Genomic DNA, 15,902 nt, shown 5'->3' with positions numbered 1-15,902 from the left:
TTGAACTTACTCAAGAAATGAGATATTTGACTGGGCTAACTCAATAAATGTGAACTCTGCTTCACTCACTTCTCTCAATTCTGTATTTTCCAGTCAGAAAAAAAAGTAGGTTTCCTGTGAGGAAGATGATCTAAACCGATGGCTGAGGACTGTCCTTCTCACATGGTGACCACATTTATGACAAAAACCATCACAGACGTGTACAGATACTCAGCATTTAAGAGGAGGACCAGCCTTTAAAGAGAAAGCACGCTACAGTCAGAGATGACAAAAGCAACATGGTTACATTTTATTCATCTCCTTTGTGTTAATTTCATTTACCTGAATCTCCATCTGTATCCATTTACCTATTATTCGATTACAATACTCCCATTCCCAGTGCACTGAACAGGTGGAAAAATGCTTAGAGCAACAGATGCTTCTGTATTTATCTACAATTTAAGAACCGTAATTGTTGTTTTGGAGTCCATCAGAGTCTCTTATAAAATATTTTTACACATGGCTGGATTCAGCATGAAACAGAAGACAAGGACAGACTCAAATAAGGCGTGGTGAGTCACTCCTCTCTTGTCAAATTAATATTCCACTCCTGAGCTGACTCTGTCCTTCTCTTAAACCACTGAGGAAGCTGTGCCAAGAAACACTGTGGTGTCACAAGTTATTAAACCGAGATGGTTTGCTGTCTGCTGGGGTGCGTGATGTCTCAGTGACTCTGTGTTAAAATGCCAGCAGGGCCAAAGCAGCCAGTCAGCATAAGCCCCAATCTTGGCTCCTCTTATTTTCAAAGTCATCTGAAAGCTTCACTCCAAGGTATTCGAGATAAAACCGTTCTACACGACTAAATCCCAACATCAACGAGGAAATATTCTTACTTTTTTATGCCACATCATGATGCGACACGAAAAGAATCCATTTACCCCAAACCCCAAGCAGCCGCAGGAACAACTTGTTAAAACATAATAAATGGTACAATAAACGTATACTTGACCGCAGCAGGTTTATAGAACTTCAGGAGCAGAAATTAGCATCAGGGTTAGCAAAGGCCAAAACTATCCCAAGATTTATTAATAAGCTGAAAAAATGTGCCAATTTAAGAAAAAGTTCATTTTTAATTTGATGGCAGTAACATGCTTTAAGTTGGGACTGCAGCAACAAAAGAGTGGAAAAGTAAACTAATTACGTGAATTGGCAGCAGGTCAGTAACATGACTGAGTATAAAAAGAGCATCTTAGAGAGGCAGAATTTCACCAGTTTTGGAAAGAAAATGCAACAATTAAGCAAATATTTCTCATCAATGATTCAGAGAATCTGAAAAGCAAGTGATAAAGCTGAGCATCTGTACTGAATGTCTGTGATCTTTGGGCCCTGCAGGCAGCGCTGCATTAAAACCAGGAGTGATTATGTCATGGAAATCAGTGCATGGACTCTGGAATGCTTCCAGAATTGCAGCTACACTTAAAAGTTATACTTTTACTCAAAAGTTGCAAGGAAAACGCTACCTAGGCTGCTCTTGTTCTTACCTTTGAGTCCTGGTGAGTCAATACACTGTGTATAGTTCTGTGTCACTGCTATTGCATACTGCAGCCAACACCTTGTAGCCATATATTCACACTTTGACTCAGGTAATCTGTCATCAGTGACAGTAACTCTAATTTTGCAAATTTCCTTGAAATATCAAAGATATAGTTTCGAGGCTGTATCACCAACCCTTAGCTGCCAGTTTGCTGCAACAATAACAACCGAGCACCTGCGCATTCCAATTAGCATACTTTGATTAGCATACCTTTTCAACATGAAAGTAACTCAGAGTGTAAAAGTGCACTGTGTCAGATTTGCTAGTTTTAAGTATTATAACATTTAAGAGAATTATCAACAGAATGCCACGAAATAAGAGTTGTGATGGTATCCTGAAGATATATATGCACACTTTCTCATTATATCACTTTGTGCATCAACGCTGAGTCACCCCAGCATCCACATAAAGAAGAAATACATAGCTTAGCTGTCCATACAACATGTTTCACTTCCTTTATGAGTCTGTTAAACATTTTAAAGGACAGCCAACTGGTGAATGAAGCATTTGATGCATGATAGCTAGAGTTCCTGATCATTAGCGAGCAGGGTGTAACGGACAGTCATCCAGTGTTTTTAGCCTTACATCTAGATCATCATACAAGCTGGTTACTGGATGATTTCTATCCTGTAGCAGGGTCTCAAAAGGCCATGCAAGAACAGCAGTTTTTGTAAAAACATAAACTTTATATCATAAAAAAAACCTTTTTAGTCCTAATTTTAGATTATTCATTTCATGGCTAATGCACTACTTATTAACCTATCATTAGCCTGCACACACTGTATCAAGCTGTAGTCTGCAACTGTCTGCTAGGCCTCTAATTCAATTCACTGAACTGGACCTCGAACCTGTGTTTGTCAGTTCAGAGCCTTTATAAGGCCGACAGTATTTTGTTAGGTTGTGACTTAATTAGCATATATATGTGTGTGTGTGTGTGTGTGTGTGTGTGTGTGTGTGTGTGTGTGTGTGGACGGGTATTAACATCTTCATGGGGACCAAAAATTGGTAGTTTACTATACTTGTGGGGACAAACAGCCCTTGTGGGGACCAAAATCCCGGTCCCCACGAGTTTGAAGGCATTTTTGAGCCTCAAAATGTGGTTTTAGTGTCAGGGTTACAATTAGGTTATGGTTAGGTTTAGGGTAAGGGTCAGGGTTAGGCATTCATTTTTGATGGTTAGGGTTAGGGTAAGGGGCTAGGGAAAGCATTGTGTCAATGAGATGTCCCCACAAGGATATAAATACACACATGTGTGTGTGTGTGTGTACACACACAGTTTATGTCTGTGAAGGTTCTCAGTCATCCAGGTCATCGTAGTCTAAGGAGCTTGGAAAGAAAAGCGTCTGGACTTCTTAAAGTTGCTTGAAGACGTTTCACCTCTCATCCGAGAAGCTTCTTCAGTTCTAAGGTCAAATGGCCGAGAGTCCCAGATTTAAACCCAGTGGGAGTATCCCCCCAAAGAGGGACAAAGGACCCCCTGGTGATCCTCTAATCACATGAGCCAAGGTGTGAAAGCGGGTGTGGGACCTAATCAGCCAGGGTTTCGGGTGAGCTCATTGTTAAACCTGGCCCCACCCTATCATGTGAATTCCTGAGGTCAGATGGCCCAGGATGTGAGTGGGCGTTAAGGCGTCTGGGAAGGGATCTCAAAACTGGATTATAGATGGCAGACAATTGGTGTCGTAAACCACCGCCTCTGTTCAAAGATGGTCGCTCACAGTGGACATAGATGGCCTCTTTCACTCCTCTTTCAAACCATCTGTCCTCTCTGTCCAAAATGTGAACATTGGCATCCTCGAAAGAGTGACCTTTATCCTTAAGATGCAGATGGACTGCTGAGTCTTGTCCCGTGGAGGTGGCTCTTCTATGTTGTGCCATGCGCTTGTGAAGTGGCTGTTTGGTCTCTCCAATGTAGAGGTCTGGGCATTCCTCGCTGCACTGTACAGCATACACCACGTTGTTAAGTCTGTGTTTTGGAGTTTTGTCTTTCGGGTGAACCAGTTTCTGTCTGAGTGTGCTGCTGGGTCTGAAGTACACTGGGATGTCGTGCTTGGAGAAAACTCTCCTGAGTTTCTCTGATACACCGGCTACATAGGGGATGACACTATAGATGCCCTCCAGATCAAGATCAGCCAGACTCTGCAGGAACTGGAAACCCTTCTACCCTCTCCAATCCTAGAAGAGGTTTACAAGTTTGTGGACAAGGCTCAGCGGGCCCAACACTCTAAAGGAAAAGAAAGACAATGCAGGAAATTCCACACCTTGCTTTCAAAAACACTCACTCCTCAGTCTGAATCTACACAACTCAGAGAAGAACATACACCTGAGGACAGTCAGGAAAAATGGGTGAAGAACTTTTCAGACCGGAAGCTCACTGAACCTGAAAAGAACGTATTAGCCAAAGGACTCAATTTTGCCATTGCTCCGCAACAGTTGCCCATAGTGGACCTCATCACAGCCACAGAAACTGCCATACGGATCAACAAATTATCACAGACAGAAGCAGAGCAAATCAGGATGAAAGTCTCAGCCACCCTCTCCAGTGCGAAAGTCCCTCCGTCTAACCTCACATTACAAGAAAAGAAGGCCGTCGCTTCCCTGAGCAAAGACCACAACATCACTATATTACCAGCGGATAAGGGAAGGTGCACCGTAGTCCTAAACACAACGGATTACCACACAAAGATCACTACTCTCCTCAGTGACAACAACACCTACGAAGCCTTAAAGCGAGACCCCACAAGCAGCTACAAAAAGAAAGTTATAGCTTGCCTTCAAGACCTTGAAAGGGACAAAATCATTGACCGCATTACATATCACCGCCTTTATCCAGGGGATGCCATACCCTGCATTTATGGACTTCCTAAGATCCACAAGGAAGGTGTCCCTCTCAGACCCATAGTCAGTAGCATAAACTCAGCCACTTATAATATTGCAAAACACCTTGCTACCATCCTTGCACCTCTGGTGGGGAACACCCCACACCACATCAAGAACTCCACCGACTTCACCGACAAGGTCGAGAAACTTACCCTGGATCCAGATGAAACCATGGTGTCCTTTGATGTAGTCTCTCTCTTCACTTGCATACCCACCACGGAGGCAGTGGAGACTGTCAGAAAACGATTACAAGAAGACAACTCCTTGGAGGACAGGACCAACTTCACACCCGATCAGATCTGCACACTGTTAGACCTCTGCCTCACCACTACATATTTCAAGTACAACGAGGGTTTCTACAGACAAAAACATGGCTGTGCCATGGGCTCCCCCGTGTCACCTATTGTAGCCAACCTTTACATGGAGGAAGTGGAAAGGAAGGCTCTTGGCTCTTTTAAAGGGAGAGTACCCAGCCACTGGTACAGATATGTAGACGACACCTGGGTCAAAATCAAAACACAAGAAGTGGAATCCTTCACTGCGCACATTAACGCCGTGGATAAAAACATCAAGTTCACCAGGGAAGACACAAAGGACAACTGCTTGCCCTTCCTGGACTGCGCTGTGCACATTGAAGAAAACGGCAACCTCAACATTGAAGTTTACCGGAAGCCCACACACACGGACCAGTACCTCCTCTTTGACTCCCATCACCCTCTGGAACACAAACTTGGAGTAATCAGGACCCTACACCACCGGGCAGAACATGTTCCCTCTAAGCCTGAAGGAAAAAAGAAGGAACACACACATGTAAAGGAAGCACTCAAAACATGCGGTTATCCCAACTGGGCGTTCATGAAGTCAGCAAAGATGCACAGAAAAGAACATCAGACACCAGCGAGGGAGGATAAGAAAGACAGACGCAACAACGTTGTCATCCCCTATGTAGCCGGTGTATCAGAGAAACTCAGGAGAGTTTTCTCCAAGCACGACATCCCAGTGTACTTCAGACCCAGCAGCACACTCAGACAGAAACTGGTTCACCCGAAAGACAAAACTCCAAAACACAGACTTAACAACGTGGTGTATGCTGTACAGTGCAGCGAGGAATGCCCAGACCTCTACATTGGAGAGACCAAACAGCCACTTCACAAGCGCATGGCACAACATAGAAGAGCCACCTCCACAGGACAAGACTCAGCAGTCCATCTGCATCTTAAGGATAAAGGTCACTCTTTCGAGGATGCCAATGTTCACATTTTGGACAGAGAGGACAGATGGTTTGAAAGAGGAGTGAAAGAGGCCATCTATGTCCACTGTGAGCGACCATCTTTGAACAGAGGCGGTGGTTTACGACACCAATTGTCTGCCATCTATAATCCAGTTTTGAGATCCCTTCCCAGACGCCTTAACGCCCACTCACATTCTGGGCCATCTGACCTCAGGAATTCACATGATAGGGTGGGGCCAGGTTTAACAATGAGCTCACCCGAAACCCTGGCTGATTAGGTCCCACACCCGCTTTCACACCTTGGCTCATGTGATTAGAGGATCACCAGGGGGTCCTTTGTCCCTCTTTGGGGGGATACTCCCACTGGGTTTAAATCTGGGACTCTCGGCCATTTGACCTTAGAACTGAAGAAGCTTCTCGGATGAGAGGTGAAACGTCTTCAAGCAACTTTAAGAAGTCCAGACGCTTTTCTTTCCAAGCTCCTTAGAACACACAGTTTATGAATTTAGCTAGCTAACCAAGCTTGCTAACCTTTCCTGATATTCTAGCACCAACCATATGGCAAAAATGTGGTCACTTCTAGATCCAAAAAAGCAACATGGCAAAGGCCAAAGTACTAACATGAAGGCTTCAGAACACCTGATTCAAAACCAGTGTGTAGATCCACAGTGCCAACATCCATCTTTTATTTACAGTCTATGACCAAGCCTGGAATATAAGCTAAAGACAGCAGCTAAACAATCGGTGGAGCTAACGCTGAATGATTTTTTTTCTGTTTTGAATGAAGGTTTAAACTTTTTACCCTCTTTTAAGGTTGACATCTGACGACCTGCCCTGTACCTTTAATGATGAGTCTTAACAACCATTAGAAAAGTTTCTAGGTTTTTCCAAGGTAGCTATGACAGAATCCGCTCAGTTCAGAAAACAGCTTTAAGAGTTACGCCTAGTAGGCTTTAAAGAGATAAAGAGTCAAGAGTGAATGCGTATACACCGATGGACTATAATCCACTAAAATCTCAAAACCATAGTAATAAGAAGCCATATACGCCCAGTTACTAATACCATAGTGGTTTTGCGATTGTGCAACAGGAAGAAGTTCAGTGACCAGCATGCCTTTGAGTGGCTTTGGAGTTATTCAAATAAACAGCAGCCACATCACATGCAGTTCCACTGGAAGAAAAGGCTCATTTAACTTCTGCTGATCTCTCCAGTAGCAGAGATGGCCTCTGGGGACAGCCTCTGGTTAAATACTAAAGCTAACAAAGGAGAGGCAGTTCTGAACTTCCCATGGGTGCTCGGATTTCGAAGGTGCCAAGGGTCTGAGGCTGTCCCCTCTTTTGGGAAACACTTCTTTAATTCATCTTTTTATATATATATATTAAAAATTCTGGGTGACATTCTTTTGAGGCAAACTTTCAAACACACATCAGCAAAGTCTGCCCTTAGTTCAGTATTACTCTAGCGTTCTGTCAGGGCCTCGCCCTGCTCTCTGGCAAAGACGCCCCCAGAGTGTCGGCTGCTACTATCACATAACTCAATACCTAATGGAGAAAAATAGACTTTCCTTTTTGTCCACAGTGTGTAATCTGAGTTTCATAGTTTTTGCTCATTTCACAAAATTTTGGAGGCGGTGTTGTACTTCCAAATGTGACAGAACTGCATGGCAGCACATCCGAGATGGATCCGAGTGAGATGGATTACACAGGAGAGGCTTAGGAAAATGATGGATTCACAGATCAATGTGTCAGCAGTGGTATCTCCTCTCTTAAGTGCTGAAAGTAATCCGGAGTGATTTACAATATTGACCAGGAGGAAGGCTTTCGGGCTCCCCGTTTCTAACGGTGCAGGATCTGATGTAGCTATCCCCTGTGTCCATCACTTAATGGAAATCCACGTGACCCGATAATCCCATACAGTAGGCGGTGTATAGACTAACAGGAGCCAGTGGGAAGAAAATGCAAGAAGCAGATAAACATATTCTTCCTGTTGAGGTTTAGTGACATTCTCACCAGCTTTGGTGCTGATGAGAATGGAAAAGGATGATGGAAAAGGAAAAAGATGCAAGAGAGGTTGGGTGAAGGTTAAATCCACTAAGACCAAATAAGGAAAAACTGAACTTCCCCAGTGAATCAGTCAATGTCTCACATTACACTGCATCAATCCAGTTTTACTGAGGCCTGCATGAAATACTAATTAGGAAGTCATTGCTCAGTTACTACTGAGAATTGTGTTAATTTCAAATGTTTACAGATAATCAAGTTAAAACCGTCCAAATTTAAAAGAGAAGGGAAATTATTTATCTTCGCATTTGTTAAAGACACGGCAAATGGGAACATGGTTACATGTTCTGTCTGTGGCTTGTAAAGCAGCTGACATGTTTGTGCAATGGTGGCGAAAACAGAGCTTTGCAAACCATCATGTACATCAGGGATCTTAAACTCATTTTACATTGTGGGCCACACCAGTGACACTCGCCTTTCTGTCGGTCTAAAGAAGTTTGATTACACATTTAAACATCCTTAAGCACCTTGATAAAAGAATAGGTGCAAATTCAACTGCACATTTCATTTTCTGCCTGATAATGAAATGCTTCTACAGTAAATGACAGAAATTGCATGTCTCTTTGGCTTTAATTGGAAGAATTAAAATGTAAATTACCGAATAAAGATTAAAATAAAGCTTTAAAACTTGTTAAAATAGTTAAAAGTTCTTCTTTTGTGTTTTCCAGTTTTCTGGTGGGCTCGGACTAGTCTTTGTTGGGCCTATTCTGGGCCCTGGGTCTTATGTTTGACCCCTATGATCTGCATGCTATAATGGTAGTGTTACATGTGGGCTACTCACCAAAACTCGATCTCCAACTCGAAGATCCTTATCTCCTGCTTTTTTAACTGAACCACTGTCAGACATGTTGGACCCAGACTCATTTCCCGTTTTCACGGCGCTGTTGAGCAGGCCCTCTCTGAGCGGTACCACCACCCGCTGGCCGGCGGGGGCGCCGCCGCCACCCTGCTGAGTCTGATTCTGGGTTGAGTCGGTGGAGTGGCTGTCGCTCCCCTCTCCGACTGGCTGTCGGGTGAGCTTTGAGGGTCGCGTAAAGATGCCCTGGAGGGGCTGGCACTCAAAGTAGCGCACGCCACCCACTGAACCATCGTTTTTGCCAACTAGGTCATTCAGTATGACGCCTGCCCACTGTCCTGGAGCAAACTGGGTCTCCCCTAGGTAGGCGATAACTCCTGGTTTCACACCGTTGACCCAAACCTGTTCGCCAACGGTGTAATCCCCCAAAACATCGTCGCCCTCTTCCGAGATTTTAGTTGGAGTGGTGGGCTTCAGCGCAGCACCTGGAAAAAACACAGAAACACAGTCATCTGCCATGTTGCAGAGCAGCACAAGGGTTCATATAACAAAAGCAGAATGTGTTAAATGCATTAAAATTAAAAGGTGCATGGAAACTGTGTCATTTCTTCTTACAGTCATTACACTCCTCTCTGATTTAAGTTGCGAACACTGTGTACATTGTGAGGCCATCCTCATTCACAGTCCAGAAGAATCGCCTTCACACTATTCATCCTGTTTGACCGTGCCATGCCAGCAGAAAAAAAAAGCTTGTGTGGCAGCATCTAGCACAACAGAGCAGTTTGTGCAAGATTAGGCGATAGTCTAACTCCTTCTGAAAAGTGGGTCAGAGAGACGGTATCTGTGATGTGCTGGTGATTAACCCTGCCATCAGCCCTGTGATATCGCCTATTTGACACATAGAAGAGCTGGATGTCTGTTCTTATCCGCACAGCCTGTAAACCGGGAGGGGCACCATTGGCACGCGGTCTGGTGCACCGCGCTGCCGGTAAAAGCGTGTTTATCTATGTCTGTGTGCAGGAGTGGTTGGTGCCAGGACGGTCTCCCCGACACCCTGAGAGCGGGCCCGGGGCTTTGTGGGCTCCAGTGGCTGTGCTCTATGCATGTTATGCCCCAATTGCTTCCATATGCTGCTATGTGAGCCGCAAATGAAAATGGGTACAACTTCAAAGGGGATTTAACTTGATTATAGAGTTTAGAAGCTTTTAGGAATGTGCTGCTTCTGGTAAATTGCTGTTCTGGGGAAAACTGATGACTGACTGATAATTTTGTTCAGTGTCAAGAAGTGGTCATCTTGAAGATGGATGCCTTTCAAAAAGTTACTTTTTTCTCTGACTGTGGACAAAGTTTAGGCTTCGAGGCATCTAGCACCATTTACCATTTCACACAAATATACCAGCTGAAGTGAAAGTATTGACCAGACGATGGTCATTAATCAATTATGTGTCAAAATGGATGTGGCCCAGGGTAAACTGACATTTAGCATCAGCATCAGCCATCACTCAGTCTGTGTTTGACCCACATTTCTGATTGTATGGTCCTGGGATGTCCAACTCCAGTCCTCGAGAGCTACTGTCCTGCAGCTTTTAGATGCATCCCTACTCCAACACAGCTGAATCAAATGGTTGGATTACCTCTTCAGCATGCAATCAAGTTTAGCAAAGGCCCAGTAACAAGCCATTCATTTGATTCAGCTGTGTTAGAGTAGGGATGCATCTAAAAGCTGCAGGACAGTAGCTCTCGAGGACTGGAGTTGGACACTCCTGGTATAGTGTTTTATCCCATTTGAACTGTGAAGTCCAGCACATCCAGAACAGCGAAGATAGTTGAGAAACACTTGCAGTCAGGCCTCCTTATTCCAAATAAAATAAGATTCTAGCTAGCTTGAATGTCAAGATGTTGTATCACCACCTTTATTGTTCAACACAACGTGAACTCTCTCAGGCAAGCTTTCCTGTAACTTCTTTAAGTAGTCTCAGGAACAGTTCTCCAGGCTTCCCGAAGAACATTCAAAGTTCTTCTTTGGATGTTGTCTGCTTCAATAATGTTGACGTCCGGGCTCTGGCAAAGCCGGTTCATGACTGATAGTGTTCAACTGTCTGCTCTTTCTATTTATGTATGCTTTACAGTGTGTTGGGATCATTATCACTGTCCAGAGTCCTCAAAGTTTCAAGGAGGCACTTAAAACTTTTTTTTTTTTTTTATCTCTGTCAAACTTTGTTATCTTTAGCAATTTTCTTATCTTTAATTAAAGAAATGCAAACAATTGTGTGCTTGTGGAACAGGCTGCCAGTAACAAACAGCCCAAAGTTACCATTTAAAATGGGTTCTCTGCTAAGCTGTCTGTTATGTGTAGACACAACACTAGTTCATCCCTTTAGCTCATTGACTTTTTATGCTTATTGATTCACAGGTAAGTGTCCTATAGCTTAAAAAACAAAAAAAATCCATCTGAAAATGGTCAGGTAAAAGGAGTGAACTGAAAATGAGTGAAAAAGCAGCTAACGTCTAGAGAAAACTTCGAAAGACCGTCAGGAAGCCTGGAGACCGCTTAAAATAATTACAACAACTTTGGCTCCTTTGAAGCATACAGAGGTGGCAGCTCAAGACTTTTATACAGTATTGTATATAACATATTACACGAAGAACATTAACAGCTGTTCAGTGCTAATCAATGCTAGTCACCGTGAAATAGACTGCAGTCCTGCAAGTTTCCTGAGTGACCTGACCTAAAAGCTTGTATGTTTTGGATTCAGATTTTTTTCTAAACTTTTCTGATTTCCTGGACATCATTTTCAGAAGTACCTTGGTTACATAGGAAGTAAAGGTAAAAGTAGACAAATGTACCCTTAATAGGACATTACAGCCAAACACATGGACAGTGTAGCTGAAATACCACAGCACTATCAGCTCTATAGATCTGGTACTTCCATGAAGCATAAGGACGAATGATCCTGCCCTCTCACACAACCCAAGAAATAAACTACTGTGTCATTTTTGGACCATGAGTTCAGAACTTATGGACATTGTATAACATTAATAATTATTTTCCACTTGGCTTTTAGTTTATTTATTGTTTACATTTTCATATTATTAATCCTTAATAATGTGGCCCTTAATCCTTTGGTTCAGTTACAGCTTGTATTTCCCTCTCTTTTCCTTTGCCCCCCCCCCATTACCCTCCTGTGTCCACTTCCTCTAATGACCTGTGTGTTTTTTTTAAGCCCCGCTCTTCCTCTGTCCTTTGTTGCAGAGCCTGTGTGCTTGCACAATGTTCTGGCTTGTGTTTATGGTTCTTGTTATTTTCACCAGCCAACATTAAGGTTTGCTTTTGGTTTATTTGGACGGCGCTACGTTTCTGAATTTTGTTCCTCAACTCTGTGATTCACGACACTCACTCTGATTTTCAATTTCTTAAAAAGGTTTCAATAATAAATTGAACCTTTCATCTCACAGCAAAGGATTATTCCAGTGAGTCTTTATTGCATTTTCATGAACTTGTGGGCTGTCTGAGACTGTGTACCTCTGCGAGGCAGAAAATTCCCTCCTCAGCGTGCGTGACATGATCCAAAAGGATATCTGGATCCAAATTAGTATGTGACATTTTTGTGAGAACTTCACGATGACGTCCTGTTTTAACTGGATATGTTTTTTGGAAGGTATGAGACAGAATGGGGACAGCACGGTGATGCTGTGGTTGGCACTGTTACCTCACAGAAATTCTGAGGCAACAGTTTCTGTGCACGCTATCCGTGCTCGTGTGGGTTATCTCAGGGTACTCCAGCTTTATCCCACAGTCTAAAGTCATGCATGTGTTAGGTTATCTCAGTGGTTCCGAATTGACCATAAGTATGACTGTGAGAGTGAATGGTTATCTGTCTCTCTGTTATCCCTGTGACGATGTCAATCTCTCAAGCCAACTTTATTTATAAAGACCTTTAAAAACAATAAGCACCGAACAACGTGCTGATCATAAAATAAAAATATATCAGAATAAAGTAAAATTAATATCAAATACATAAAAATGACAACATAAAATAAAACAATGCAGAACAAAAACACAAATAATCATGAGTAAAAGGATAAAAGCAAAAAATAAAATCAACGTATCAAACTGGGTCAAAGAAAAGCAGAAGAGGTGGGTCTTTAAAATGAAAGAGGTGCAAAGGCAACGAATTCCATAATTTGGGAGGGTCTAGGGTGTTCCCTGCCTCCCGCAGCAACACCCCAACTCGATAAGAGGAAGAAAATAGATGGATGGATAAAAGTTCTTCTAAAATTCCTGACCCAATCCAGATCATATGGAAACTTGTTTCTCCCATTAAAAAACTAACAAAAAGATTTTTTTTAGGTTATTATCTCAAATTTTGAATTTAGTAGCTCAAAATTTGGTTGGAATTTCATGTCTCAATTCTGAGTTATTTTCTGAAAGTTAGTAAGTCGAAATTTTGACTCATAAATGGCAGTTTTTATTTTATTCAGTGGTGGAAACAAACTTCCATAAGATCAGTCTTGAAAAGTCATCTGTCTTTAACAATCACATGACCTCACTGGACTGAAAAAAGTAAGGTTAATATTCATGGAGGTTAAGACATTTTTAAAAAGTACAAAATTCACCTGCTTGCTGCATACAATGCTGCTACTGCACATTCACCTAATGTATATAATATATAATGTTCTTCTTCTCTCCCCCTTTTGCACAAGTCGAGGAGCATGTCAGGTTACATTTCACTGCGTGTTATACTTGTATAACTATGCATGTGACGAATAGCGAATCTTGAATTTTGAATCTTGAAAAATCCAGCATCTATAGCCTGGATTTCTTTTATGCAGACATCAATGCCGACTATTACAGATTTTAAAAAGTCACTAATTTCATTTTTCATTTTCATTTTGTGCAAACGTTAAAGACCTGTGATCAAGCCAAGTACTACACGGGACACGTTGCAGTTAAAAATAAACTGAACCTTGTTAGCGTAACATTACGTAATGGAGTGTAAACCTTTATGACGCTGCTCTCCTGCTGTTTCTTCCTACACATACCATAAAAAATGGCTAGCATATATCTACATTACAAGCTTCTACGTGGATGGGCAACTTTGCGAGGGCATGAAAACCCCCACTTCTTAAAGAAAAGCGTGACTAATCATACTGTAATAATCACAGGATACACAGATCCAAACAATGCAACATGTGATCTAAGCCAGCAAACCCAAGGTGGTGTTTAAAACCTGAGCTAACCCATGATTTGGGTTGCTGGGGCAACAGCACAGTGAGGGTAAAAGGATCCTCGGCAGAAGGAAAACTGGAAACACAGCCCTTACTTTCACTATTGTGCTTGGCCACCTCCCACCACCATCTGAATCCCACTATTCATCAGCTGCACACAATGAGACCTCCACAGCTTCCTCCCGTCCCTCCCCCTCCTCCTCCCAATTATCCCCCCATCTCTCCCTGCTTTCCGTGGCCTCTTTAACTCTGCCTCTTTATGATCGTTTTGCACAGTGGCCATTATCTCCAGTATCTAACTTGTGCTTTTTTTTTGTCTCTTTTAAAAGGACGATAATCAGTTAGTCAAGGTTGACTCTGTGTGGTCATCTTCAGCGGTGTCTGTGGCAGCTGGGTAAGGCTGAGCAGCACATAATGTGACAGATGGAGGGGGCTGACCCTGGGCCTGTTTCCTGACTTTTTAATCAACTTGTTGCTTTTATATGAACTTTGGGAGACATCATAACCGTGACTTAAAGGACAAATGAGCAGATTTGCTTTATTTAGCCTCATGCAACAGACTACAGGGAATCTCGGGCTTGCTGCAGCACATGGACTCACATGGCTAAATACCCTCTAATGGACAGTGTCAAGGGATACTGAAAGAGACATTTTTTGTTAATCTAAAGGCTACTTAATGTTTCCACATTTTAAAGCCACAGTTTGGCATTTTGCCTGCCACCAGTTTGTCTTTTGGGCCCAGTATTTTCCATATTTTGAGAAGGTTATTAGCTAACCTTTGTACCTTTGACCAATATATCAGGGAGGTTGATGTATTGGCCGATAATTAGCTATTTTCCTATATCAGTATTGGCATTTTCGGCTCATAAATGAAAATTTAAAATAAAGAATTTTATGGTCGTTCCAGTTTTATGGAGAGAAAATATCAATGAAAAAATCCAGAAAAACAAAGATATAAAATGTTAATTATAATAATTTCTACAATTAAAATGTATAATTAACATTTTGATTAGCAGTACCCATATGGAAAAGATATATATAAATCTTATAAAGTTTGTATCTGTCTTGTGTGAAACTTGTATGAAAAGCATGCAAGAGTGAAAACAGATATAAGATCCCTTGAAAAATTCTATAAATGAAACTTGTATGTTTTGGATACTTACTAAAACAATATATGAAAGTAATGAGAAAGTGGCCACTTTCGTGAGTAAATCATATAAGCCTTATATAATTCACTATATGAAGTAGGCCACATCTTATGCAAGTCTTTTATAAGTTTTTACTATTTCTTTTCCATATGGGTAAGCAGGGGGAAACCTTGAACAGAGCCTTTCAGAGAATTAAACCAAGAGAAAAAAAATGCTGCTTGTCTCCACAAAGGCAGTCTACAACTATGGCTGAGATATTTCTGTTGCTTCCAAGGTCACAGGAGATGCTGCATCGCGAGAGGTGGCACAGCTCCGTTATTTCCACATCTAAAGTTTCTAGATGAAGGCTTGGATACTTTCCTCTATTCACTCCTTTTACTGCAGTTTCCTTCTTTAAATTTAGCAAAGTAAACTGTGCCAGCTTCCGACACAGCGGCCCCCCTCTCGCAGTCTTCCAGACTAAAACCAACAAACAGCGGGTTGAGATTTGGAGTATGAGGGCAGGTCAGTGATAAAACTATCTGGGACAGGAAACTAATCCCTCCACGTCCTCGGTGAGGCACAGATATTCTCCCAGGGATTTCTCATTAATGTGTTTTATAGCCTCCTTTAGGTAATAAGAACAATTTAATCCAAGATACCAATCATCTTCTTGGCGAAACATTCAAGTGACCAGCAGAAATATTTACATATGAAAAACTACAACAGATCCTATGTGACCCAAGCGCTCTGTAAGTATTAGGCTGACTTATTCTCAGGGACTCTGGCTGATTTTTGCAGATCGCTGCTGCAGATGGATAGATTCCCACAGTCACATTTAGCATAAACACTAGCATAGTATACATTAAATAAATCTGCAATTCATTACTAGACAATCTTCCCCTCATCCAATCTTCATGCTAAGCTACAGAGCTAGCTTTGTGATTTTACCATGCTGAAAGGAGGGGGGGAGCAATCTTATCTGGTTTTGACTGGTGTCGTCATG

At 42.2% G+C, this 15,902-nt stretch overlaps 1 protein-coding gene across 3 annotated transcripts in view; it reads right to left on the bottom strand.

The window, feature by feature from the left end:
• Positions 1–15,902, bottom strand: part of clip2 (CAP-GLY domain containing linker protein 2) — a 54,981-nt gene that overhangs the window by 31,684 nt on the left and 7,395 nt on the right. For all 3 annotated transcript variants that reach the window (XM_063485360.1, XM_063485358.1, XM_063485359.1), the window contains exon 3: positions 8,526–9,025. In XM_063485360.1, the coding sequence (XP_063341430.1) occupies positions 8,526–9,025 (500 nt within the window). The remainder of the gene's footprint in view (positions 1–8,525; positions 9,026–15,902) is intronic.

Source organism: Pelmatolapia mariae, linkage group LG10_11, assembly GCF_036321145.2.
Source record: "Pelmatolapia mariae isolate MD_Pm_ZW linkage group LG10_11, Pm_UMD_F_2, whole genome shotgun sequence".
Taxonomy (NCBI): Eukaryota; Metazoa; Chordata; class Actinopteri; order Cichliformes; family Cichlidae; genus Pelmatolapia; species Pelmatolapia mariae.
The sequence above is the reverse complement of the archived record's forward strand: the minus strand, read 5'-3'. Positions and strand labels throughout refer to the sequence as shown.